General features: G+C 40.9%; 2 protein-coding genes across 3 annotated transcripts; both read left to right on the top strand.

The window, feature by feature from the left end:
• Positions 1 to 3,984: 3,984 nt before the first annotated feature.
• slc51a (solute carrier family 51 member A) lies at positions 3,985 to 13,036 on the top strand. The gene is made up of 8 exons (XM_073488607.1): positions 3,985 to 4,217; positions 7,648 to 7,799; positions 7,918 to 7,991; positions 8,250 to 8,408; positions 10,470 to 10,581; positions 12,092 to 12,238; positions 12,505 to 12,610; positions 12,739 to 13,036. Exons 1-8 carry the CDS (start codon positions 4,142 to 4,144, stop codon positions 12,885 to 12,887), a joined length of 975 nt encoding a protein of 324 aa, XP_073344708.1. The 5' UTR covers positions 3,985 to 4,141; the 3' UTR covers positions 12,888 to 13,036.
• A 2,657-nt stretch (positions 13,037 to 15,693) lies between these two features.
• pdk3a (pyruvate dehydrogenase kinase, isozyme 3a) lies at positions 15,694 to 24,993 on the top strand. Of its 2 annotated transcripts, XM_073488606.1 has the most exons (12): positions 15,694 to 16,061; positions 18,423 to 18,564; positions 18,684 to 18,755; positions 19,231 to 19,415; positions 19,510 to 19,599; positions 20,372 to 20,449; positions 20,585 to 20,661; positions 20,775 to 20,876; positions 20,976 to 21,083; positions 21,218 to 21,331; positions 22,494 to 22,614; positions 24,390 to 24,993. In XM_073488606.1, the coding sequence occupies exons 1-12, from the start codon at positions 15,959 to 15,961 to the stop codon at positions 24,404 to 24,406; spliced, it is 1,209 nt and encodes a 402-aa protein (XP_073344707.1). In that variant the 5' UTR covers positions 15,694 to 15,958; the 3' UTR covers positions 24,407 to 24,993. The 2 variants fall into 2 exon arrangements, with proteins under 2 accessions (XP_073344707.1, XP_073344706.1); XM_073488605.1 differs by lacking the exon at positions 24,390 to 24,993 and having other exon boundaries at positions 15,874 to 16,061; positions 22,494 to 22,737.
• Positions 24,994 to 25,138: the final 145 nt, after the last annotated feature.

Below are 25,138 nucleotides of genomic sequence, written 5' to 3'. Positions count from 1 at the left end.
TATGATTAAAGGTACAAACTTAAACGGGCACTCCACCCATTTAGCACTAATACTTTAACCATAACGGGCTCACAATGGGCAATAAAAAGGATCAAAATTCAACAGAGCAATAGTTTAATGCAACCGCCAACCATATGGAGTACATGTAGCCTGACGCTGCCTCAAGTACAGTTAAGGAATGGGCTACGTAGGTCTGTCTGCTCAGCTCATTTCTTTTTAACTCCATTTGAGGGTGACTGACTAACAGTGGCATGTCTTGTATAGGGCTGCAGCTAATGATTATAGTCATTATTGGTCAATCTTCCAATTCGTTTCACGGTTAATTGATTAATTGTTTAAGCTACAAAATTTAAAAAAACAAACAAACGAAAAATCACTATTTCCCGGAGCCCAAAGTGACAGTGATGTTATTTATATGCAACTTTCTGATTCACATTGGAGGGAGAGCCAGCGATTTCAGGATGTCTGTCATTGCTCTACCAGACTCGGTGATGTCCAAGTTTACAGCTGTTTCTATCGTGTAGAGTGAGTTTGTGGTGTTGTTTGGTGCATTTCTCGGTAATCATTGTCTCACTTAGTACTGAATGGAACAACAAGTTGATGGAGGAAATAAACAGCCCGTTCTTTGGACTTTATGGTTAAGTTTTAAACTTCCAATCATGTTTGACCTTTTGAGCCCAAGATGTATTTATAATTACTCTTTACAAATAGGTGATTGAAGGATATTGTATGGATTATGCTCACTGTGGCCAAGTATCAGAATCACACATCAACGTCATAACATCAAAACTTTTATTCCTTCACATTCTGTAGTTTTCATTTCTTTTAAGGTTTTACAATTCTTACATATTTCACCTTTTAAACAGACTCTGATGTGTAAAATCAGTGGAGTTACCCTGAAAATGTCCCATGTTTTAGAAAATTAGATTCCCATACCTTTTTTTTTCATTATAAGGCAGGCCTAGGTGCTATGTATATTTTATATGTATATATAAATACTTTAAAAGTATGAAAACACTCGCAGAGAATTGTATACAGCCTGTATTCAGAAATTGCCTTTTAAAAAACAAGCTCTCTGGACTTCCATTAAGGTTGTGATGTCACACCTATACAGTCAGTGCCCTCAGCCACCAGTAGAGTGAGGCTACAGTCACCGATATGCAAGATCAACAGTGGCAAATATCTGCCTCTCGTTCACTCCCGTTCCATGCGCACAAAGGGGCAAATAAAAAAAAAAACCACTGTGTGGACACAAGACATTGTGGCTCTGGTCTTGAATGTAGAAAACATCAAAAATACAGAACCTATATGGTGTTTTATAGAAGCGTAACAAAAGGACAGTGTCAATATAAGATAGAGGCAACTCACTATCAGAATCTGCGATTGCTACATTCCTGGAGTGGAACGTAATTTGATGCAAGTAAACTCAGTTGAGATTGTGCTATCAGGAGAAGACAGTGATTTAGATAAGTAAACTTATCTGTGGGGCTTTTGAGGAACTCAGACACAAAGCTTGAACAGGCACAAATTACTTAATACCTATAAGAGAGAAAGGCAGTCAAACATCTCTGTGAGCTGAGATTCAGGATCCTAGATGAACCTCGACCTCTGCTATCTGTCTGACACCCAGGCCCTTGACTTCTGCTGTTGAGACTGTTGTTGACCGCTCTGCTCATCCTCTCAGAATCCCTCCTTCTTCACTTTGATTTTCACTACAAAGACGCCTGACATGGCTGTTCGTAAATCATAATTAAGGCATTTAGGGACAGAACAGACTCCTGTTTCATCACATCTGTACAGCACACAGCTATGAGAGCATGATTTGGCACATGATAAGTAATGTAAATGCCAAGATGTGGTGAAATAGTGCTGCATTTGCAGATGCAATGGATTTACTGCTACATTGTTGTGTTCAGTATCTTTCCTGATTTTAAAACTTTAAAGTGGAAAATGAAGAAAAACAAAAGCAAGTTTATCTTTATTAAACAGTCCGAACAGGAACCCTACATGATAAAGAAAGAAAAAATACAGATCACAACTGCTTCTTGCGCATGTGTGTCATAAGGTGTGGCCATGCACTCGTTAGCTACAAGCTCTTAAGGTAATGACCTCGGTGTCAAGTTTTGAGGGAAAGTAAACAGGGACTTGTTTAAAGCCAAACAAGTTTAACGTCCGCGAGGCCAAAGCAGCCGTGGTTTCACGAAAAGACCTTCGGATGGTTTAACCATTAAAGGGAAAAATCCACCATTAAACAGTGATCTAGATAGAAACAGAGGTATCTACAAACATAGCCAGCAGTGTCCCTTGGCAGACGAGCGTATGAACTTCCATGCGGAGTGTGATCAGATGACATTTTCTGGTCTATTGACTTTAAATCTGCATCAACTTGAACTTGAACGAATGTCTGGCTCACAGATGTGAATAAGACAAGGCTCATGTCTCAGTCACATCAACATGACTGCTCTCACGAGCTGTTCCTGTAATCACTTTCCCAGAAATGATTGTTCACATTTATGCTTTTATACTGAAATTGGAATTAAATAAGGGTTTATTTTAGGGTGGAAGCCTCCTGAAAATGTCAATCTTGAATCTTGGGCTCACTTTCCGTTTAATTTCTCAAACCTCAGGCCAGTCTGGACAAATCCTTTATGAGCCTCCAACAAAAATATAAGTGAAGGTGTGCCCTGACGCAGCCAGAGCCAACAGGAAACTTTCAAATGATTCAATGATCATATAAGGCGAGAATCAGAGAGCTCATAGTTTGTCATAACGGGAAACACGTCGATACTGAGTAACACATGTGCTGTGTTGTACTTTGTAGGTGCAATACTGTCCCGAGGATGTTTCTTTAATGGCTGTTTTTTTCATGCCCCTTAGTCATCTTTTGTAATCCTTTCTTAAATTTGTCTGCACATGCAGCTCGAGGATGAACCAATTTGATCTCTGAGCAAAGGCGAAAACAAAGCCCTTCAGTTTTTCTAACCTCTGGAAGCCAAGATTGCCTGATCAGACAGGCTGGTGTAATAAAACAACATCAGCGAGCTGCATATGAGATAAAATGAGGGCATCTGTGGATATGAAGAAGAAGATTCACTGAAATCAAAGACAGTCAGACTAGGATGTGGAAGGCATCTAAAGAGATGAGATTACAGAATACTGTGTTTAATTCAGCTATGTTTGGCTCCACGCCGGCCTCTCAGCGCCGTGGAAAAGCACTCAAACGCAGCCGAGGGCACAAAAAGATTTGCAGCAAATGCCTCACATGACGACAGCCCTGCACACGTTGCTGTGGAAACGTGGGGGCATGTGATGTGTCGTCCACGGGTCCACAGTCCTAAGATACACCCCCTCCTCCATAACACAAACACACACACACACATACTTCTGTAAACTCTCTGCTTCTCCCACTGGTTTTGGATGGAGTCAGAGCCTGTGGCTGCATGGCCTCTGGCTGCATCCAAACTTTGGATGGAGTTTTTCCAGTAAAACGAGTGAACCAATATTTGAATGTTATGTCTCTATGTGATCAGCACCCCTCAGAGGAGATGCTGTGTCTGCCTCCAGACAGGTGAAGAAATGTCACAGGAAACTGAAATATTCTTTGGAAAACAGGGAGAAGAGCTTAAAGAAATGAAAAATAAATAAATGGTGCACACCGAAGCCACCTCTGTGATGAAACTTCACCACAGACCACCAAGAAAAAGTGACTTTTCCTTACCAATATGACTGACTCACACAAGTTTGTTCATTTTCTTCTTCTTCATAAATCACACATAGCTGCATCATGCTAAACAGTAAAAAAAAAAAGAAAAAAGAAAAGTTAGGAAAGGCACAGAAAAAAAACCTCTCCATTATCCTCCCTTTCAATCTGCCCACGTTTTTACGTCAATTACCCAGGATGTGGTGATTTTGCAGACGACTCATTGTCCTGTGACATCGGGAAAGAGGGGCGGGTCCAGAGATCGCAACAAGTGTTTGAGGGTGCAGATATCCCTCTGTGGAAAGTTTGAGGACGTCGTTTGGATCTCTGGAGAGGAGAGTGAGGACTTTTTACGCACCGAGCGTCTCTCTGCGGGTGGAAGCAGCCACAGGCTCTGACATTTAACTGGAACTAGAGACAATACCACCGACAGCAGCCAGCATGAATAATGGATCCAACCCAACTATGCACCCGAGCTGTATGGAGAAACCTCCTCTCGCCATCGACATCATCCTCAGTGAGTAGACCGGTTTTGGCACCCCAGATCCACATCTGAAATCCAAAATCTGCGTTTTGCCGGCACAGAGCGATCACACTTTTGTTTACTGGGTTGATGTGGTAACAGTGGGCAGAGGGGGACGAAACTGCTGTGGGTCGGATTAAATGGGACCTTGTGGGGAGGCTGTGGGATGGTGTCCTCCCCCCTCAGCAGCACCTCAGTCCTTGGGATGAAGTGATAGAAGAGAGATGCTCCTTCTCACGATGTTTGCAGGGCACCCTTGAATCCCTCTTAAAGGTGCACTATGTAGTTTTGTGGAAGACATTTTATTTAGAAGAGAAAAATCTTCATTGACTGTTTTTTTTATGCCTAAACAAACTAAATAAATAAACTCTGTTTGTTTTCATGACTGAATAAACAAATCCTCTTAAAGGACAACACAATTTCACACTGTTTTACTTTGTTTATATGTGGCGGGCCCTGCCACCTTTCTAGCTTCAAACAGTGTTCTGGGACCTTATTTTCCTCTGAGAACAGCTTGTGTATTCACCTATGGAAAAAATAAATATGTCTGAGTTTGTATTAGTAATAAAAAGGATGTTTAAAGTTATTCGTAGTGCCCCTTTAAGTTCCCTGACGTAAAAGATTAGCCTCCATTTAAACTGCCAAATAAATATAAGGCCGCGTGTTCAGGCAGAGCTCAGAGCTCAGGTTTAGACTTTTCAACAAGTTAAATCCATTAATCCATTTCACCAGGGTGGTGGTGTTATTATAGTAAATTACTATTTAGGCCGACTCCTGTTGGATTATACACTTCACGTCTCAAAACACTTCCAGGAGTTGACATCTGCAGCATTGCCGAGAAAATCCACTTAAATAGGCCGGAGCGAAGCAATATCTCTAGGACTTAAATCCTAACGTAGTAAATCACTGTATGTATCGTAATAAATAGTTTGAATGAAAGTACAGTCAAAAGAGAAAAAAAAGGTAATTTATACTTCTTGATAGGAAACTCAAACCAAGAATTTTCATATTCACGATATTAATGAGGTAATCATACAATCTCAGATTTATTTATTCATTTATTTATTTATTTATTTAATAAAGTGAATCAACAAGCTGTTCTCAGAGGAAAATAAGGTTCCCAGAACACTGTTTGAAGCTAGAAAGGTGGCAGGGTCCGCCACAAAATGTATTCACATAGTGCATGAAGTTGCATACATTATGTTTTTATTTATTATAGTGTGGCTGTCGGTGGGTCCTTCAGAAAGCTCTGACAAATACGTTTTCAGCTGTTTAATGTTCAGATTATCACATATCTTGGTCACGGTTCTTTCAAAAACAAAACACAAATGTAAGATGTATTTGTTAACAAAGTTTCTTAATGTTATATGTATGTTTTAAAAATACGCCTCCGCCTCAAAATCTGTTTTTACCATCACAAGTTTGGACCAATTAATTTGGCCCAAACTCGTAAAACTTTAAAGGTCTCACAAGTACCATCTGTACCAGCTTTGTCAGTCAACCACTAACCACTGCACATGTGTCGCTGCTTAGCTGTCAGATGGTTAAGAGCAGGACTAACACAACACAGAAGGACAGAAAGAGTTTGAGTAGAGGAAGGAACCATCATTAAATAGGATTGTTTGTGTGTGTTTTTGCATACCAGAGAATTAATGACTCAGGATTACGGGCAACATACTAAAACAATTCACTTAGATTTTCCTCCCACTTTCATTGTTATCGGATAGCTGCAGCTTTGTCATCATCACCTGTCTTTGTTTGATTGAAACATCTGCTGAAGGAATTCAGGTGCGTCTGTTGATGAATATCTCCAGTTATTCCCGCAAGTGGCACTCTTCCAGCTTATCTCTTTCGCCGTGCACAGCCCAACCCTCAGTGAATCGATGGATGTTCCATCTGTTTGTTTTCCAGGTTCAAAAAGAAATAAACTTTTTTCCTCATTTGCTGGGTTGCTGTTTTCACTTTCATTGCCTCATAATGAGCCGAGAATAACTGTTGAGTCTGTTTACTTCAAAGAAACACAGTTAAGGGACTCCACAGAATTTACGCAGGTCATTAAATGCATCAGTATTTTGTTAACCCCATTAAATCTGGATCTGCAATTTTTGGTAGAGCAAGCGGCAAAAAATTATATTTGTTTAACCTGCTGTTATTATTAGCTTAAACGATTTAAATTAACATTTTTAGAGCTACCTTTTCACTTTAAATTAGTCTTCCATAGCTTATACTCTTCATTTTCCCATGACACTCGCGTGCAAATGTAGCTTTAGCAGCATGACTCAAAGGATGACAATGTTGGTTTGTTCTTTGGTTCAGACTGAAATCTGTAAGTAATAAATAAGAATTATGTGTTTTTGTTTAGACATTAATGATCCCAAAGGTAGAGCTGAACAGAGGTTTTAAATAAAGAATCATATTGTTATTGTTTTGACAGATATTGCAATTGAAATAGTGGGAATGGTAATTCACTGAAAAAATATCTAAAAATGATAATAATGATGATTTTTGGCTGGGACTTGTACCCAACAAGCGTGCTCTCTCACCTCTGGAGATTGGCCCAGAGTATCTCTGTAGCACCGCAACACAGCGCGTCAATTATAATGGCATGTGACACGGTGCAATTTTGAAATTACTTGACAACTGATGGATGGGTTGGCAAAGAGTTTTGTTCCCGGAAGATTGGCATTGGTTGTTATTTTGAGTGAAATGTCTCGAAAACAAAAACTATTGGATGGATTGCAGTGAAATCTGGTACGCACATTCCTGTCCCCCTCCAGATGAATTTTCACCACTTAATGGTTCCCATACCTTTTAATGTAGTGCGATCTTCTTGTAAAAAAAACTTCAGTTTGTTTAATACTTTGGTTTATGACCAAATACCTGTAAAAGTAATGGCATTCCAGTGTCAGAAAATATAAAACTAAGATGGTAAATATGGTAAACACAACCCACTCGCCAAAATAAAAGCTGACATTGTACTTTTCTACAAACCACACATACGTTAAATTTAACATTTCTTTAGTTTTCAATTTTGATATGGTTAGGTTTAGGCACAAAACCCATTTGGTTAGTGTTAGTGTTCGGGTCGGTGTTAAAAATATCCGCTTTTGTTGCCACAAAGATGTCTGCAAATCTCCCGACAGTGGCTAAAACTACCTGGTTTTGTTTGTTTGAAACGAGAATCAAACGGTTATCTCAAAGTGCCACGCCACCACCATCCCCTTCCCTTCCTGATAAGAAAGTCAGCTATTACACATGTCTAGACTCAAGTCTTGTCAGGACATGTTACACTCTTTATCTTCATTTCAAATGAATCAAAGATGGCATCAAGGTTCAGTTTCTGAAAAACATCCCGGGGGGTCCAGAATCGCAGCTCAGATTTGAGTCCGGCTAATTTGTTGTAATTTCCCTCCTCTCCCTCCAGAGTTGGACATCTTTGGCATCATCCTGTACTCCGCGCTCACCTTCATGGCGGCAGTGTCCATGCTGGTCTATTTAGAGGAGTGCGTCTGGATCTATAAGAATGTTCCCAACAATAAGAAGAGCGTGATCGTCTGGGTGAACGGGGCCGCGCCGGTAAGATAAACACTGTGAAAATTGTATTCGGAAACACCAATTTCACCCATTTCATGTGAAAACGCACAGTTACTGGTCGGATATCTTCTCATTTCCTTTTTCTCCTTCTGTTTTTCAGGTGATTGCCACCATGTCTTGTCTGGGGATGTGGATCCCCAGAGCCACCATGTTTACTGATATGACCTCTGCCTGGTGGGTCTCTCTCTTTCTCTGCCTCTCTTTTTCTCACCTTTCATCGCCTGCTGCGCTGTGTGTTATTACGCACAGAGGCCCGAAGTAAAAAATCACAGAGGGGAAACTTGAACTTCACAATATACAGAGGATTTTATAGAAAACAGTGATACTGTTGTGTAATATGCGTGGGACTCATGGCTTTAATTTTTTCCTCTCCCTCCTTACCTCATTCCTTATTCCCAATTACCCGTCTCTTCTCCTCTTATCTCTCTGTAGCTACTTTGCCGTCGTGGTGTTCAAGTTCCTGATCCTGATGCTGGAGGAGGTGGGTGGCGACGAGGCCTTCCTGAGGCGAGCAAGGACACATAAACTGAAGATCAGCACGGGTCCATGCTGCTGCTGCTGCCTCTGCCTGCCGTTCGTCGCTATCACACGGTAAACACTCCAGTCTGTGGTTAGAATAATCAGTACCACCAGCTTTTTTCATGAACACGACTCATCCCTAACAACACCCCGGCTTCTGAGGAACACTAGGCAGAAGGAAGCACATGTTTGTTTTGATGACAGCAGCAAGTGCTTCATGTGGTTTTAGAAATCTGATCCTATTATCCTTGGCAGGAGAGAGTTTTTTCATCACATCATTAAGCCTCAAGAGTTTTGGTATCAACTGTACAGTCGGAAGTGTAAATATTGACAAAGGACCATATCTTTGTTGCTGCTGTACACAATTAACCTTTCATTTCTGCTCATGTTTTTGGTTTTGATTTAAATTGAATGGAAATCAGGCACCATGGAAAAAGTGGCTGTAATCAGAAGTTAGCTTAGCGTAGCTTAGCTTAGCACAAAGACTGTTAAAAGGCAAAATGGCTTGCCTAGAATTGGTGTACTGTAATTTTTAGCCTTTGAACAAATGAGTTATGACGCGTTAGCTTTACAGATGTTGGCTGATTTTGCTACTTTTGGACCCAGGGAAGATGAGCTTTGTCCCCCCAGCTCCCGGTTGTTATGCTAGGCTAACACAGACATGTCGTGACGCTAACCTTCTCATTAACCTGCATCTTAGCATAAAGTTGAAACTGTCTCTATTTGAAAGATGCTATGAACAGAGAGAGCATTTTGATTGGGTTTCATTGCCTCGATATAGTCCTTTTTACCTGAATCTGTACAACAAAGGTAGCAAGTGCAAGGTTAGCATAAGACATGTAGCCACAACACTACATTTATTCGAAATACACCATTTTGAAATAAACCAGAATGATAATTTAATCTTAAACAATCCCTTTTACTGAGATGATTATTTTGTTTTCAGCCAGCAGCTGGTTAGCTTAGCTTAGCACAAAGACTGGAAAAAGGGAAAACGGCTAGTGTGGCTCTGGCGAATTGTCGTTTTTTACACTTTAACACTGGTTTTTGTACAGATTAAAAGTTATAACTTGTTAACAAATGAGCTTTAGAGGTGCTAGCAGATTTGGTTTGACGTATGGACACAAGAAAGATTAGTCTAGCTGTTGCTCCCTATAGCTTCCAGTCCTTATGCTAAGCTAAGCTAAACAGTTGCTGCATACTTACTAAAAGAAGGTGAAAAAGTGTATTTGCCAAAATTATTGAGGTGGCTATCGATACATCCTGCAATGCTAATGAAGCACAGGTCCTGTGCAGCGTCTACGATGGATATACGAAATACGTGTTGTTTTAGGGGTCAGGCTAGAGCGCGGAGGTCTTTCATGTGGCCTTTGGCTTGTTGAAGATTGCATAACCTCAGAAATCTTCTGTGCCTATGGTATTGGAGTGTTCTCTGTTCTGTGATTGCAGGTTGAACACACTCCTGGCCGTTCAACTCTTTCAAGGCATGTGTACCGTAGCACAACAAATCCCATCATGCCCTTTTCCTGCTGAGTAGACTCGCTGCATTGTCACAGTTGATTGCGCAATTAAAAATTGAGTCTGCACAGTTGTGTTTCTGCCATGTACTATTTGTTGTGTGTTTCTGTCTGTTGCAGGTACAGTCTGTTTATGTAATGCAAAATTATATGCATGCAGGATTCGTGCAACAACCAACAGATGTGCATATTTATATGGCTGTGCACTGCTTAAGATTCATTAACTGAGAACAAATACAATCCTTTTAAGCAGACCTTTGATGCAGGGCCCAGTTTCCCATCAACAACTTAGTTTCAGGATCATTTGGTGTGTGTGTGCTCCTTTGGAAAACACTTCTGTTGATAAGAAATGTAGAAAGGTATAATGCACCTCAGAGGGACTGTAAATGTTGTTGTTGCACATTAAAGAACTTTCCATTATTGACTTGTCTGACCCAAGGTCTGTCTCAATTGTCCAAAACATCCTGCGGTAATAATCCAGGTCCTGTTGAGGGAAATGGGGATTCAACAATAGACTTATAATCATTTACATGATACATTTAGAAACTAAAACCATTTTCTGTCATCAGCGGCTACTCTACAGTCTCTAAAATAATTTCCTCTGTTCCAACCCCAGGCGCACTCTCTTCCTGCTCAAACTCGGCTCCTTCCAGTTTGCAGTCCTGAAGATTGTCTTCACCATCCTTTCCATTGTCCTCTATACCAATGGGACTTTTAACCTGAGTGATGTGAGTTAATAATGCTGCTTGGCAAATTCCCGTGTTAATGTCTCCCTAATCGCTGTTTGTGCCAGTTATTTTCCAAGCTTTTTGCTGTTAAATGAGTCATAAAGTTATTTGAGTGCGTCGCTACAGACCAGAATGCCAATGTTATCTTTTGTTTGCTTGTAATTGTAGAAATTAGAAAGATAGAAATGAACATAACTATACTCTTTGTCTCTCAAGCACTTAATAATAACGGTGCTCAATTATCATGATCAAATAATGTGTAACTTTTGTTTGACTGAGTAAATCATCAGGATACTGTTGGCTTGTGATTTGTCAATGCTGAATGATTCTTTAATGAATTACTTTCAAATCAGAGTTACTTTAAACATGAATCTATATGAAATCACATCAGCAAGAGTCAAGTCACATCATTTCAGACTCATGCATTTGATCCTTTCTCTGGAAACACACTGCCAACTTTCATTGAAATGCAATAGCATTTTTATTAGCCATGCTAGTTGTCTGTCAGAGAGAATGTCGGCATCCTAACATTAGCATTTAGATCAAAACATGTCCATGTTGCTACATGACTCAACAGGTAACAGATTACCGGCACAACATAAATACAATTTTCTTCCTCCCTTTGTTACAGTGTATACCAGCCAGCCGTAGCTCCTTTGTGTGTTTAGTGCTAATTAGCAAATATTAGCATAGCATGGTAAACGTAGATTTTGAGCATGTTACAGTAAATATTACAGATGCTAAAAATCGGCATGTCAGCATTGTCACTGGGAGAATGTTAACATGCTGACGTTAGCATTTAGCTGAAGCTGGTAGTCATTTCCAAACACGTTCATGTTGCCGCTTGACTCGGCAGTGTGAACAGATTCCTGGCGCGGTCTCACTTGACAACATTAGCATTAATCTCTTTCTTTTGGTTCTTGAGCAACATTCCCTTCATGCCATGCTTCACTGCACTTTTCTTCAGCATCCGAAAACTTCCACACCCTTATTCCACACCCTAGCTTGTAAATGTGATGTAAACAATGACTGTTAGATGTTTGCATAGCTTCATATTTACATGAGAATGTAAATGCATGGACCTGAAAGGAACTAGGGTGCCCCTCCACTGGAGAAAATGTGATAAAGTGCCATCTAGGGTGCCCTTTCAGTCAAGTGTATTACAATTCCCTGCATGCTGGTGCCCCACTGCATACAGCTGGTAACTTTTTTTATTTTTTTCGCCCCTGCCCCTCAAATATCCTGAGTCCGACATTGCTTATGCGTGTGTTTTTTGCTTGTTATATAGTGTTCCCTATTTTGCCAAAGAAATACTTGTTTAACAGAAGAAACTAAATAATAAGTACTTAGTGTAAAAATACTATAAAAGAAGAAGAAGAGGGTAAACAATAGTGTTCAATTAAATTAGTGAAGTGTCTTTTGTTCTATTCACGTTCTCTCAGAATTATTCTCTCTCATTGCCTTTGCTAACTCCCTGACTCTACCGTGTGTGCGTGTGACCATGTTTCAGTTGACCATTTCCGGATCTGCCATATGGATCAACCCGTTTGTGGGCATCTTGACAATCATAGCCCTGTGGCCTGTAGCGATCATGTTCATGCACCTGAGGGTCACCCTGCGTACAATCAAGATCATCCCCAAGTACGCCATGTACCAGGTAAGAGAACAAGAGGCGCTTTAAACACACATGAGAAGGACACTTGCACACAAACCGCTGTTTACACACCATATGATGAACTCTATATGGCTGGCCGTCGGTAAACACACATTTCTAATAAAATATCAGGTTGTATGGCTGTCATATGTTTTTTACAGGATTTTCCAGCATTCTGTTTGTCAAGGTTAATTGGTGTACGTGTGTGTGTGTGTGTGTGTGTGTGTGTGTGTGTGTGTGTGTGTGTGTGTGTGTGTGTGTGTGTGTAGTTGGTGCTGGTCCTGAGCCAGCTACAAACAGCTATCATCAACATCTTGGCTTTGAACGGAACCATCGCCTGCTCTCCGCCCTTCTCCGCCCCTGCCAGAGGATACAGTGAGTCAACATACAGCTGATATATATAATGATGAACAATGATTCAACACATCCCTCTATTCATTCAGTCACAAACCCGAAAATGAAAGGTCCCCTTTTGATTCCATGTCTACCTTCTGTCTCCACAGTGATGAGTCAGCAGCTTTTGATCCTGGAGATGTTCATCATCACCCTGGTAACACGTCTGCTGTATCGCCGACAGTATGATCCTTTACCCGAGGAAGAATCCGACAACAACGCAAACACAAAGCTGGGTGTCCTATCTGAATCCCCATGAGAACTCTGAATGTGCGTGTGTTTGTGCGTGTGTGTGTGCGTGTGTGTGAGAGAGAAAGAGAGAGAGAGAGAGAATGTGTCATTTGTACTTTGTGCATGTATTTGATTAAGAGATTATATATAAAAATATGAATAAATATGTGAATTATATGCACATTTATCTTGTGTGTTCATTGCAGGTCGCAGATTTGCAAACTCTCCAAAACTGTTTGATTGACAGGACAATTTTCAATTTGGTTTTCATGCCTCAACACTGGCGACAGCCGTGGCCAGGTCCAGGTCAACTCCCATCCATCCCATTCTTGTTAACGTGATATCTCAGAAATACCTTGAGGAGATGTCTTTAAATAGGCACTAATGTCCACTTGCACTTACGGATGAACTGATCGGATTTTAGTGGTTAAAAATCAAAAGGTCAAGATCACTGTGACCTAAAAAAAAACATGTTTATGGACACAACTCTAGAATTTAAACACTAATCATGACAAGAATTCACACAAATGTCTGACAGGATAAAATGATGAAGTGATGACATTTTATATTTAACTTCAGTGTGGCATCATAATGTTCTTTTCAATGCTGTAACTCACAGAAGGAGAGATTGTGACCATATTTCACATTTGGTCAGAAACTTATATGGTGACACTAATCTTAGGAAACTGTGGTGATTGTAGAGATCTTCTGCGCTGCCGGGTTGAACATGTGTGTTACGCATCCGTGTTTTAGATTTTGTAGATTCTTCGTGTTCTATCAGAATCAGCTTTATTGGACAAACATGTAAACACATACAAGTTATTTGTTATACATACTGTAATTTGACTGTTTTTTGTTTCTCTCAATAGACCTAAACAGTAGTCCACCAAAAGCTTATTGGTTTTGCTGATATCGATCTTCAGGTGATTGTTGTCCTTGGTATTCCTCTTTGAAAATAGTTTCTAAGTGAAGACGGTGTGTTTCTCACTGTCGGTTATTTACTTGAATTACTAAGAATGTCTTAACGGTCTTCACTACATGAGTCAATTGAGTCTGGACAGACAACTGCAACATGATGCCTTGTATTTTCCAAATGAGTTTCCTTTAAAAAACTAAAGCATGCGGTGCTAAGTTCAGGGAAAACAGAAAAGGTTTTTGGTGAAGGTTGAGTTTAATGTTCACTTGTTGATTTACAAGGAACTGCTCGATGTAAACCTCATTTTATCATTCATTCATTTTTAAAAACGTTATTTTCCGTACATGCTGAAGTGTATGACTCAAAGACTCTGTTAGGAATCAGATGAGGTACCAAATCACTTTCCTTTTCCTTTTTGAATTCACAGTAACATATATATGCACAGTTACACAAGGACCCCAAATATAAAGTGGCACCACTTAAATATATCAGCTGTCTTTTTGTGAGGCATTATTGCACAATTTAATGATAAACTGTGTTTTTGTCTTGCGTTTGCATTCTGTCACAAGCGCTGGACCTTTACTGTCACTGTTACCATGTGTCCAATGTGAGCATTTTAAACATCCTCACATGGCATTTTAAACACTCTGACTTATTGTGGTGTGATTGGCGCTAGATGGCAGCAGAAACCTAAATCTGAACAGCTTCAGTGTTGAGCCTTGTCATCCTCTTGTATTACTGTAACAGGTAGTGGTCATAACAACATGACCTCCAGTCCAAAAATACACACATTAAACTACAAACATCCCACACATCACATATTTTTATACGTTTATCTATCTATCTGACTGTGTATGACTGTAACAGCCTACTGTGCGTATTACAGTGAAGTGGCCGCAGATAAACAACCTCAACGATGTTGATTGACACTCCTCCGTCCAATCGGGTTGTCGCGGTTTCTCACTTCCTGGTTTTGAGCCAATCACAGCGGTGCATCAACAAGCCTGAGCCAAGTGCGGTTGAGTCGAGACTTTCGAATGTACGTGCTGTCCGAACGCGTCAAAGCCAGCTGAGCAGGCCGGAAGTGACCTTCAAAGTAAAATATTTTTTGAAAGCCTCGTGCAGAAAAATGACCGCCTGTCAGTGTTTTACCACTGTATATTGTAGTACTAATACATTCATGTGTTGTGTCATGGCTAATCAACGGTTACTCATTTCACAAGTCATTGGCAAAAAAATAAGTCATATAAGTTTAAAAATTAATAAACATTAACAAATCAGGTCAAATGATCTGTTTGAGTGGTCTTCTCTGGATGATCTAAAAATGATTGCCCTTTTCACAGGATAGAGTTATTTTGCATTTAGCAGGAACGCTCTGCTGCAATGCAGATTTGTTTAGTCTTGGACGTTTTGTTGAGTTTCATAGCATTTCTAAACAAATTTAAACCATATTTCAATGGTAAATTAAACACAAGAGAGCACACAACTTTATTTACTATTTACTTTATTATTGTAGTAGTCTAAAGCTTACATCAACAGAATCCCACTTATTATTTTTGTTATCATGTATGTAGCATGTATGTTTTATATATTCAAGCTCACTTTTTTTTTTACTATGATGTTTATCCCTTTTTTTATTGTATTGTCATTTCTGGCATGTATAATATGCCTTAACTGTGTAAATTTAAGTGTGAATAAAAAAAGACAAGGTGAAGTAAGTGTTAGGTGGTTAAACTAACAAGATATAGTTTTCAAAACATAGCCACCAAAACGTTTTTCTTAACAATGGATTATAATTCATGTGTGAACAAATTGTAAATGGGTAACTTACGTATCTATCTAAAAAATGGCAGCCTTGTGTTTTATTATGAAAAATGAAACCGGAAGTCAACCACCGGAAGTCGGCTAGCTTGACGGTATTAGCTGCTCTGAATGTCTGAACAATGTAGACCCAGGAAGCCTTCTTGGGGAGCATAGTGTGTGTATCTACCATGTAACCTTATGGACATTTATTCACCACTTTGCTTCGTGTCCACCGGAGGCCCGCGGGCTGGAAGAAATGTGGACGCCGACGAGAGAGGAGGACAGTCAGTGTGGCCAGTGTCAACATTACCGGGGATGAAATGCTCGTGTTTTTACTGAATCTCATTCTCACGTTCAGACATCACTGTTAAACTTTCAAAATGAGGATCTTCACGTGTCTGCTGAAAAACGCCAACCCCAAAATCGAGTATTACTCCAGATTTTCGCCTTCCCCGCTCTCCATTAAGCAGTTTTTGGATTTTGGTAAGTAGCACTGCCTGGGCTGTCATCCTGAAGGGGGGTGACTTGCTGATAAGGAAGAGGAGGCCTTGTGTATTGTCACTTGAGTCACTATATCTGTCGATTTTGAAGTGCCACATGCGAGCTCTGGGTTGTTATTAATAGTAGAAGTCCTCCTCAGGCTGCCATGAAACGTTAGACTCAAACTGATGATCAGATGTGGCATTTAAATGAGCTGTTTACCTCTTAGTAACCCACCCACAACAGCACAAACAGTCCCATGCATGCTGATGACTCTGCATGGCAGCTCTCTGTTGCAGGTTTGTTTACTATTTGAACATGTGACAACCCTTCTTCATTCATGCAGGTACTGTGTCCTCACTCAGACTGGCACAACGGCACGTATGCAGTGGAGGATGCAGCTCAAGTTACACCAGTTTCTTAGCTGCTCTGCAAAGGTTTTGATCATAGTTTCAGGTTTATTTCAATCTCTGGGAGCTTATTTCAGAGCAATGGAAGTGTCAACAACTGTGCTACACTCCAACGTGAGGCTTGAGATGTAGGATGACAGTGCCGGAAGCCGTACTCAAGGCTTTTCTTAATCCATCTCTGATTAAACAGTCATCTCTCTTACGTAATTTGTTCTCACAGCTGTGGATCTGATGGGGAGAGCGTGAACGTGCGGCACTTGTTTGCATTGAGAAACGCAGCCGAGGATCCTGTCCGTGTCACAACGGCACTGGGGCAAACCCATGTCGGTGTCTTTCTCAAGGGAACGAGTGAGACATCATCACTGCAGAGTGTGTGCCGTTCCCAGAGCTGAGTCAGTATATGGTGTTTTTTCACTACCCCATTTTTATGAGCCCTCCATTAGTTTTGATGAATCAGGGGAAGCAGAGATGATGGGACATTTCCTTTCAGTCTGCTGCAAACATCTCTTTGCTTAGTGTGAGTTGAAAAAACCTTGACCATTGCTCCCGTTTTATAGCTGGAAAACTTGAAAGCAGCAGATTTTCTCTGCTGAGGGTTAATAGGTCTCATATGCTTCCAAGTCAGTCCTCACATGCACTCATTAGAGAGACCACGCTGTTTGCACGCCGTCTAGATTCAATTTTGGTCGAGTCAAGTCTGTAAAAATGCAAAGTCATCTTCAAGGAAGACATTTAACATTGCCCCACTCACACCACAGCCATTCAGTTTTTCCTGTTTAGATCTGAAACATAAATCCCCCCCTAACCTTTCCATGACTCCCCCCTCTCTGCCGGGTAACAATATTTATGATTTCCTTGTATGGTTCAAGCTAATGTTGGCGGACAGTTCCAGCCAATTTGCAGAGCTGAAGGTATCAGATTAAAGGTTGAAAATTGAAACTCCAGCTCCTAGTAGGCTACTTAGGTTTTAACTGTGGCTTGTATGTTTGCCGCCTCTACCAGTCACTCCTTTACATTTGAAATCATTTTTTATTTGACAAATCTTGTCGGTGGCTTGAAATGAAAGCTTTTTCAGGAGTGTTTTAAGGTTGATAACAGTTTTGGCATAAATCCATCGGCTTCTTAATAGGAAGACGTACCTTGGTCTTCGCATGTCAACAAGAATACAATAGACGTCTTGTACAAGGCAGATTTCGTCATATGTGCCAAAATGACTCATGGTTCAAGGTAATTAAGCAGTCATTATGTAACACAAAGTTCAATAGCGAAACTCAAGTCAGGGCTGCAACTAGCAATTGTTGTCGTTGTGGATTAATCTGGTGATTATTTTCTCAATTAATCGATTTTGTTTGGTCTATAAAATGTCGGAAAATGGTGTAAAATGTTCATTAGTATTTCCCAAGGTGACGTCCTCACACGTCTTGTTTTGTCCACAACTCGAGGGTGTTTAGTTTATTGTCACAGAGGAGTAAAGAAATCAGAAACGTTTCCAATTTAAGAAGCTGGAATCGGATACATCTGTCCTTTTTTTTCCTTAAAAGATTTCCAAAACTGATTGATCCTTTATCAAAATAGTTGCCAATTAATTTAATAGTTGGCAACTAATCAGTTAGTCAGTGCAGCTCTATACCTAGTGGTGGAATGTAACTAAGTACATAACCATAAGATTAACCCTAATCTATACCCTTGACACGTCTATTTATGTATACACAGTACACGTACATACACTTGTGAGGTACTTGTTCTTTACTTGAGTATTTCCATTTTCCACTACTTTATACTTCCCACTACAGTTTGGAGGCAAATACATATATTACTTTTTACTCCACTACATTCAATGACTTTACTTTTACCCAAGTATGACTCTCGGGTACTGACTATACCACAGGCTCCAGATATAACTGTCACTTTCAATTTTGCAAACTCATTCAAACGCCACTCATTTCCCTTCCAGGCCGGGAGAATGCGTGTGAGAAAACGTCCTACATGTTCCTGCGTAAGGAGCTCCCTGTGCGGCTGGCCAACACCATGAGGGAGGTCAACCTGCTCCCTGATAACCTGCTGAGCCAGCCCTCCGTCAGACTGGTGCAGAAATGGTGAGGCGCTTCCTCTGGAAATTAAGTTTTTATTACTGACAGGTGATAAGGTTTATGGTCGTGGGGTTGTTAAGAGGAGCGTGTAAAAGCTGCCTTTTGACCTCTGTTTGCTTCACCAGGTACATGCAGAGCTTCGTGGAGCTGCTGGATTATGAGAACAGGAAGCCAGAGGATGCTCACGCTCTGAACGAGTGAGTGAATATTGCCTCAGTTATTGATTCATGATAGCAAGTGCTATACATGTGCAGTAAGTACAGCTCTGTCAGGCACCCAGCTGTTCTGTACTGGATTCATGTCTTTATGTCTAGAGTCCCTCCTCCAGTGCAGCTAATCCCCCTAATACACAATGATCTCTGCTGACTGTACAGGTAACGGTGCGTATTTATACGATAACAATGCCCGCGTGATAAACACAGATAGGAATTCAGATAAGGTCGTCTGTTTAGAGGGCACATTTCCAAGAATTGTTCGGTTCACTGGAAATGAAAGAAAAGTGTATTCAACCTTGGTTCATGACTAAGACATTTTTCTAGCCTTCAAAGGAGCAAAAACAAACAAAGATACTTCTTTTCTTTTATAATTGGCTCGCTTATGTTTAGTCGATGGAAATATATGTGTGCATGATCAGTGTGTTAATAGGTGGAATTATTTTGATTTCATTTTCAGTTTCCTGGAGCTCTTGATCGAGATCCGCAACCGTCACAACGACGTGGTTCCCACCATGGCTCAGGGAGTCATCGAGTACAAGGAGAAGTTTGGCTTTGACCCCTTTATCAGCAGCAACATCCAGTATTTCCTCGACCGCTTCTACACCAACCGCATCTCTTTCCGCATGCTCATCAACCAGCACAGTGAGTCCCACAAGCCTGTGTTGTTTTTTGGATAACAAGCATGCCGTCTATCTGTCTCTGCGGCTAACTTTAATTCCCACGCCTCTCTGTGCAGCTCTCCTGTTCGGCAACGACACCAACCCTGCCCATCCGAAACACATAGGCAGCATCGATCCTACCTGCAGTGTGGCCGAGGTCGTCAGTGGTGAGTTAAAGAAAGGTTTTTGCTTTGGTGCTAATATTTGCATAGTTCTCAGAGGATAAGTTCACCGTGAACAAAAATCCAGTCATGATCTAATCACCCACATGGCAATAGAAAGGCTGGTAAAGTTTTGTAGTCCATAAAAGATTTCTGGAGCTTCACAGTTAGATGCCGATGTGGCATTCTCCTGAACGACTGAAGTAGATGGTAGATGAAGTAGAAGCAACCCCCAAAAAACCACATAAAATGGCTCCATATAGCTTGTCCGGCGTAATCCAAGCAAACAATTTTGGCTCTTTGTACTTCTGGAGACTTGGACCAGAAGAGCTGTATGAAGCCATTTTATGATGTTCTCTGGGTTGTTTTTCGCGTTTTAAAATAAATCCCCATCTACTTCAATTGTTTTGGAGAGTGCTGCAGCGTCGTTTTGCTGTGAAGCTCCAGAAATGTTTTGTGGACCACAAAACTTCACCCGACTGTCCATCGGCATGGGGGGCGAGGAGATAACCACTGAATTTTCATTTTTTGGCTGAACAGATCCTTTCAGAGAAACACAGTTTTATCACAAACCAAACACACCCGAGTTCCTCCAGACAAAACGGCGTGTTTACATAATGATACTTCTTGAAAAATTCCAGAAATCCAAAGCTGCACTCTCAGTGACCCAACTAGGATAAGGAGAGCTATATTAGTGCCCTGTAAAAAGAATCCAAGTATAAACAAATCACACACGCTTGTTTTGCCCTGACTCGTGTTGTTTTGCCTCTTCTGTCAGATGCCTATGACACCGCCAAGATGCTGTGTGAGAAGTACTACTTGGCTGCTCCTGAGCTGAAAATTGAAGAGTTCAACAGTAAGATTATTGTTTCCATCCATGTATTTGAGTGTTTCCAAATTTAGTGCCGTGATTACACCGTTCACCATCTCATTAACTTCTCAAGAACCAGTCTGGGTGTGTTAATGATCACTTCACATTCTTGTCTTCCAGTGAAGGCCCCTAAAAAGCCCATCCAGGCGGTGTATGTGCCCTCTCATCTGTTCCACATGCTGTTTGAGCTCTTTAAGGTGAGCGGCATCAGTATTTTGATGCTCTTTAAATGTAATTAAATTAAAATGTGACTATAATTCTATGAGGACTTGTGCTGAGCTGAGTTAATTAACTCTGTGCGTGTTTGTAGAACTCGATGAGAGCCACGGTGGAGCTTCACGAGAACAGTACAGAGGAGTTACCACCAGTGAAGGCAAAAGTAACTCTGGGTAAAGAGGATCTCTCCATAAAGGTAAATTAGACACACATATCAGCACACAGCAAATCATTAGGTAAATATTTGTCTTCTTTTTAATTTGAACTCTGAGTCTGTGTGTCTGCCTCATGTCAGATCAGTGACAGAGGAGGAGGAGTTCCTCTGAGGAAGATAGACCGTCTGTTTAACTACATGTACTCCACTGCCCCTACACCAAGCCTGGAGCCAGGAGCCGTCCCACTGGTACACACACATATATAAAATCAAATTAGTATTGACCCTGGTGACCATTGCAAACCTTTCATAGCCCATAGATTTGTTATATACAGCGTTACATCTGGGAAATTAAATTCTGCCGTTCTCCCTCCCCCATCCAGGCCGGTTTTGGCTACGGTTTGCCGATTTCTAGGCTCTATGCCCGATACTTCCAGGGGGATCTGAAACTCTACTCCATGGAGGGCGTGGGCACAGATGCAGTAATATATCTGAAGGTAAAGTAGGCTGGTCAAATGTGAAGCATGTTGGAATGTTTTTTTGTTTTTTTGTCTCTCAAAGACACGATACTCAGAGTTTATAAGGAATAGTTTGACATTTTGGGAAATGTGCTTATTCGCTTTTTTTGCCAAGAGTTGAATGAGAAGACTGATACCACTCACATCTGTCTGTGAACTATGACACCAGAGCCAGGAGACAGTTAGCTTAGCATAAAGACAGGAAGGAAACGGAAACGGCTAGCTCCCATATCTGTCTATTAAGTGTGATGTTAGTGCTACAAGATTTTAGCTTAGCTTAGCATAAAGACTGGAAGCAGCTAGCCACCCTCCCTTACTGTATCTGTCTGTTAAGTGTGATGCTAGAGCTAGAAAATTTTAGCGTAGCTTAGCATAAAGAGAGGAAGCAGGGTGAGGCAGCTAGCCAACCTCCCTCATCTGTCTGTTAAGTATGGTGCTACAATTAGAATACTTAAGCTTAGCTTAGCATAAAGACTGGAAGCAGCTAGCCACCCTCCCTTACTGTATCTGTCTGTTAAGTGTGATGCTAGAGCTAGAAAATTTTAGCGTAGCTTAGCATAAAGAGAGGAAGCAGGGTGAGGCAGCTAGCCTACCACCCTTATCTGTCTATTAGGTATGATGCCAGAGCTAGAATACTTTAGCTTAGCTTAGCATAAAGACTGGAAGCAGGGGGAAGCAGCTAACATACCTTTCTCATCTGTCTATTCAGTATGATGCTACAACTAGGAGACTTTAGCTTAGCTTAGCATAAAGACTGGGAGCAAGGAGAAGCAAGCAGCTAGCCTACCTCTCTGTCTGTAAAGTATGATGTTAGAGCTAAAAGACTTTAGCTTAACTTAGCATAAAGACTGGAAATAAGGGGAAGCAGCTAGCCAACCTCCTGTATCTATCTGTTAAGTAGCCTATGATACAAGAGTCGAAAGATGGTTAGCTTAGCTTAGCATAAAGACCGGAAGTAGGGGAGAGCAGCTAGCCAAAGTCTTTCCAAAATATTAGATTATATTCATGAATATTATAACGTCATAAACCTACATGTGGACATATTTTATAGTGAATATAAATTGACTCATTTGTCTCTGAATCCGAGTGTCTGCTATGTTTAAATAAATTGCTCGTTTTTTGTTCCTCCTCGTGTCTAAAGGCCCTGTCCAGTGAGTCCTTTGAGCGCCTGCCTGTCTTCAACAAGTCAGCGTGGCGTCATTACAAGACCAGCCCCGAGGCAGACGACTGGAGCAACCCCAGCAGAGAGCCCCGCGATGCCAGCAAGTCCAAATACAAAGCCAACAGATAACTCTGCCTGACCACACTAGCCCAGCCCTCCGCTGGAAGCACTTTGCCCTCGAGCATGTACGATGAAATGTTGCCCTTGGGTAAACGCTTGGTTTAGGATCAGACTTGCTTTTACATTCCAGTGGTTAAAGCTTTTGGAAAAGACGGATGACCTTGAATTATGCCGGTACCCAATGGCAATGACATTCATCAGCGTAGCTTTCATTGTTGTGGCATTACCAGTGGCCCTCCCAAGACGGAGTTTCAAATGAACCTCTTCCAAATTATAGTCATTAAGTGAATTGAATCTTTACTCATGTTGACTTAATTTCCTCTTCCGTCTGGCCATTATTTTAAGCCAAATTCACTGCATCACGTTAACTCTCCCTCCGTCTCATGCACTGTTCGGCCTGGTTCGCCTGGGCTGACTGGGCCACCGCTCTCCCTGCACTGCTGATTGAGTGTCTTTCTCACAGTCACTGAAGGCTTGTCTTCTGTTTTCAGCCTCTGGAACACAAGCAGAGTCGGGGGGTTTGAGTTTCAGTGCAATTGGGAAGAGGAGGAGGTTTCATTTCCTTCCTCTGGGAGACACTTTTGACTGAACGCACAATTAGGCCAGTGTGTCACTGGCATAGTAAAGACTTGTTTTGGACTCTGTTCTGGGAACATAGAATTCAGGCTAACGTATAGATGAGACAAAATGATAACCCCTTTGTAAAAATCATAGGAAGAGTACAGCTTATTTTTAAAGATCTAGAAGTCAGGATTTTTATTTTATCTCAGAGAGAGAGAAAGCCTTACTTCTGGAGATGTATAGCATATTTTATGTTTAAAAAAAATCTGCCTTGAAGGCTCTACTGGAACGCAAAGTTCATTTATAATGGGTTAGAAATTATGTTTTTTCAGAGTATTTTGTTTATATTGACTGATCGCCCACCTACAGGCAATACTAACCCTCGTCTGACATTTCTGCTTAAAAGCCAGCTCTGCACCCCGATTTAACAACTATTAAAGGACCAAAGGAGCGTCTGTAGGATGCTTATGAAATGCCACCATGCCAGCTCCGTCTGTCATGTAGCTTCAACCACACCAGCATGATGTATTGTATGAACCCTCACACGGAGAGGAACGGACTCTAAAAGTGGGAATACATCATCCCCTCATCCTGTAAACATGCTCACGGCTTGGACTCCCTAACAATGCTTCAACCAGTCAGCCTTGTGTCTCCCTTGTGGTGTTACTAATCCTCGCAGCTCTCTGAACGAGTTTGAACAAAGAGTGTGTATTTTTAAAATGTGCTTTCGTTTTTATCATGTGTGTGAAAAGACAGGATTAGAAGATGCAGCTAAAATAACTGGCAGGTTTTAATTTATTTCATCCAAAACAAAGACGCAATTAACAACTACTTTTTCAGGCTTTTGCACTGTTTTCTTTCACTTTTCATCACTAATAGCTGGGTACTGAAATATTGCTTCGAACCAATCCCATTTTTCTCACATGAATCATATTCAGGAACTTTTATTAGTGCACTTTACTAAATCTACAGGTAGATTTTTACTTCAGATAACATTTATGCAATCATCTCAGACCCTCTATCAAGAATTTCTTTGTAAATGTAATAATATGAGATTATTTATGAACAGGTCATCACTTTCGTTCTCAAAAATGGAAAAAGACCAAACCTTAATAAAACACGGCCCAAACCTAGGACCAGATGATGAGGGAATTCCAATACTATGAAGTGACATCCTTTTCTCATCTCCTTTAGCGTCACCTCTGATGTGAAGAGTGTAGACGAAGAGCTCAGAAAGGAAAGCTCCCTCATCTGTAAGATTTCATCACTGCCAATGCCTTTGTGATGCTCAGTGACAAACCTGCTGTAAAGACAACAGTCGTCTTCATTCACAGGCCTCGCTTCACCACCCTAAATGTGTGCAAATCAGCCGTGATCACATTTCAAAGACAATGACTGAACAGTTCTCACCTTCGTCAAAGTTTCAGCTCCTGTTGTGGGATTTAGAGGCCAGAGGATCTTTCATCTTTAGTACTAACCAACCTTCACTGTTTAACACTGTTTCTGTACCAATGGTATTTATAAAATATGATAAAATATTGTGTACATAACTATTAATAATGTGTTCCCTGCCAGTGTGGAATGATCGCTGTTTTCCATCCTACTGTACCTCCAGGCTTAAACAAATGTATTTGTGTGCATGACCTCCTCACTGTGGAGGTGGTCATGCAGAGATATGCAAATAATGCAACATGGACCGAAACCAAAAAGGTGATAGAGCAGTCTGAGGATGTGATCCAGCATGAGATCAACCTCCATTGTCGAACCTGACAATAAAGATAATTGCTGTTGTGTGCGACCCGTCTGTGATTTGACCCTTTATCTCGTTAACTGGTAAGAAGGGGAAATGCTGTTAAGTTCACATTCAGTTATAGAGTTTTGATTTATTTACATATCAAGCCGTCTGAACATTAAAGTTTAAAAAATAAAAAAAGACACACATT

This window comes from Pagrus major, chromosome 19 (genome assembly GCF_040436345.1).
Source record: "Pagrus major chromosome 19, Pma_NU_1.0".
NCBI lineage: Eukaryota > Metazoa > Chordata > Actinopteri > Spariformes > Sparidae > Pagrus > Pagrus major.
The sequence above is the reverse complement of the archived record's forward strand: the minus strand, read 5'-3'. Positions and strand labels throughout refer to the sequence as shown.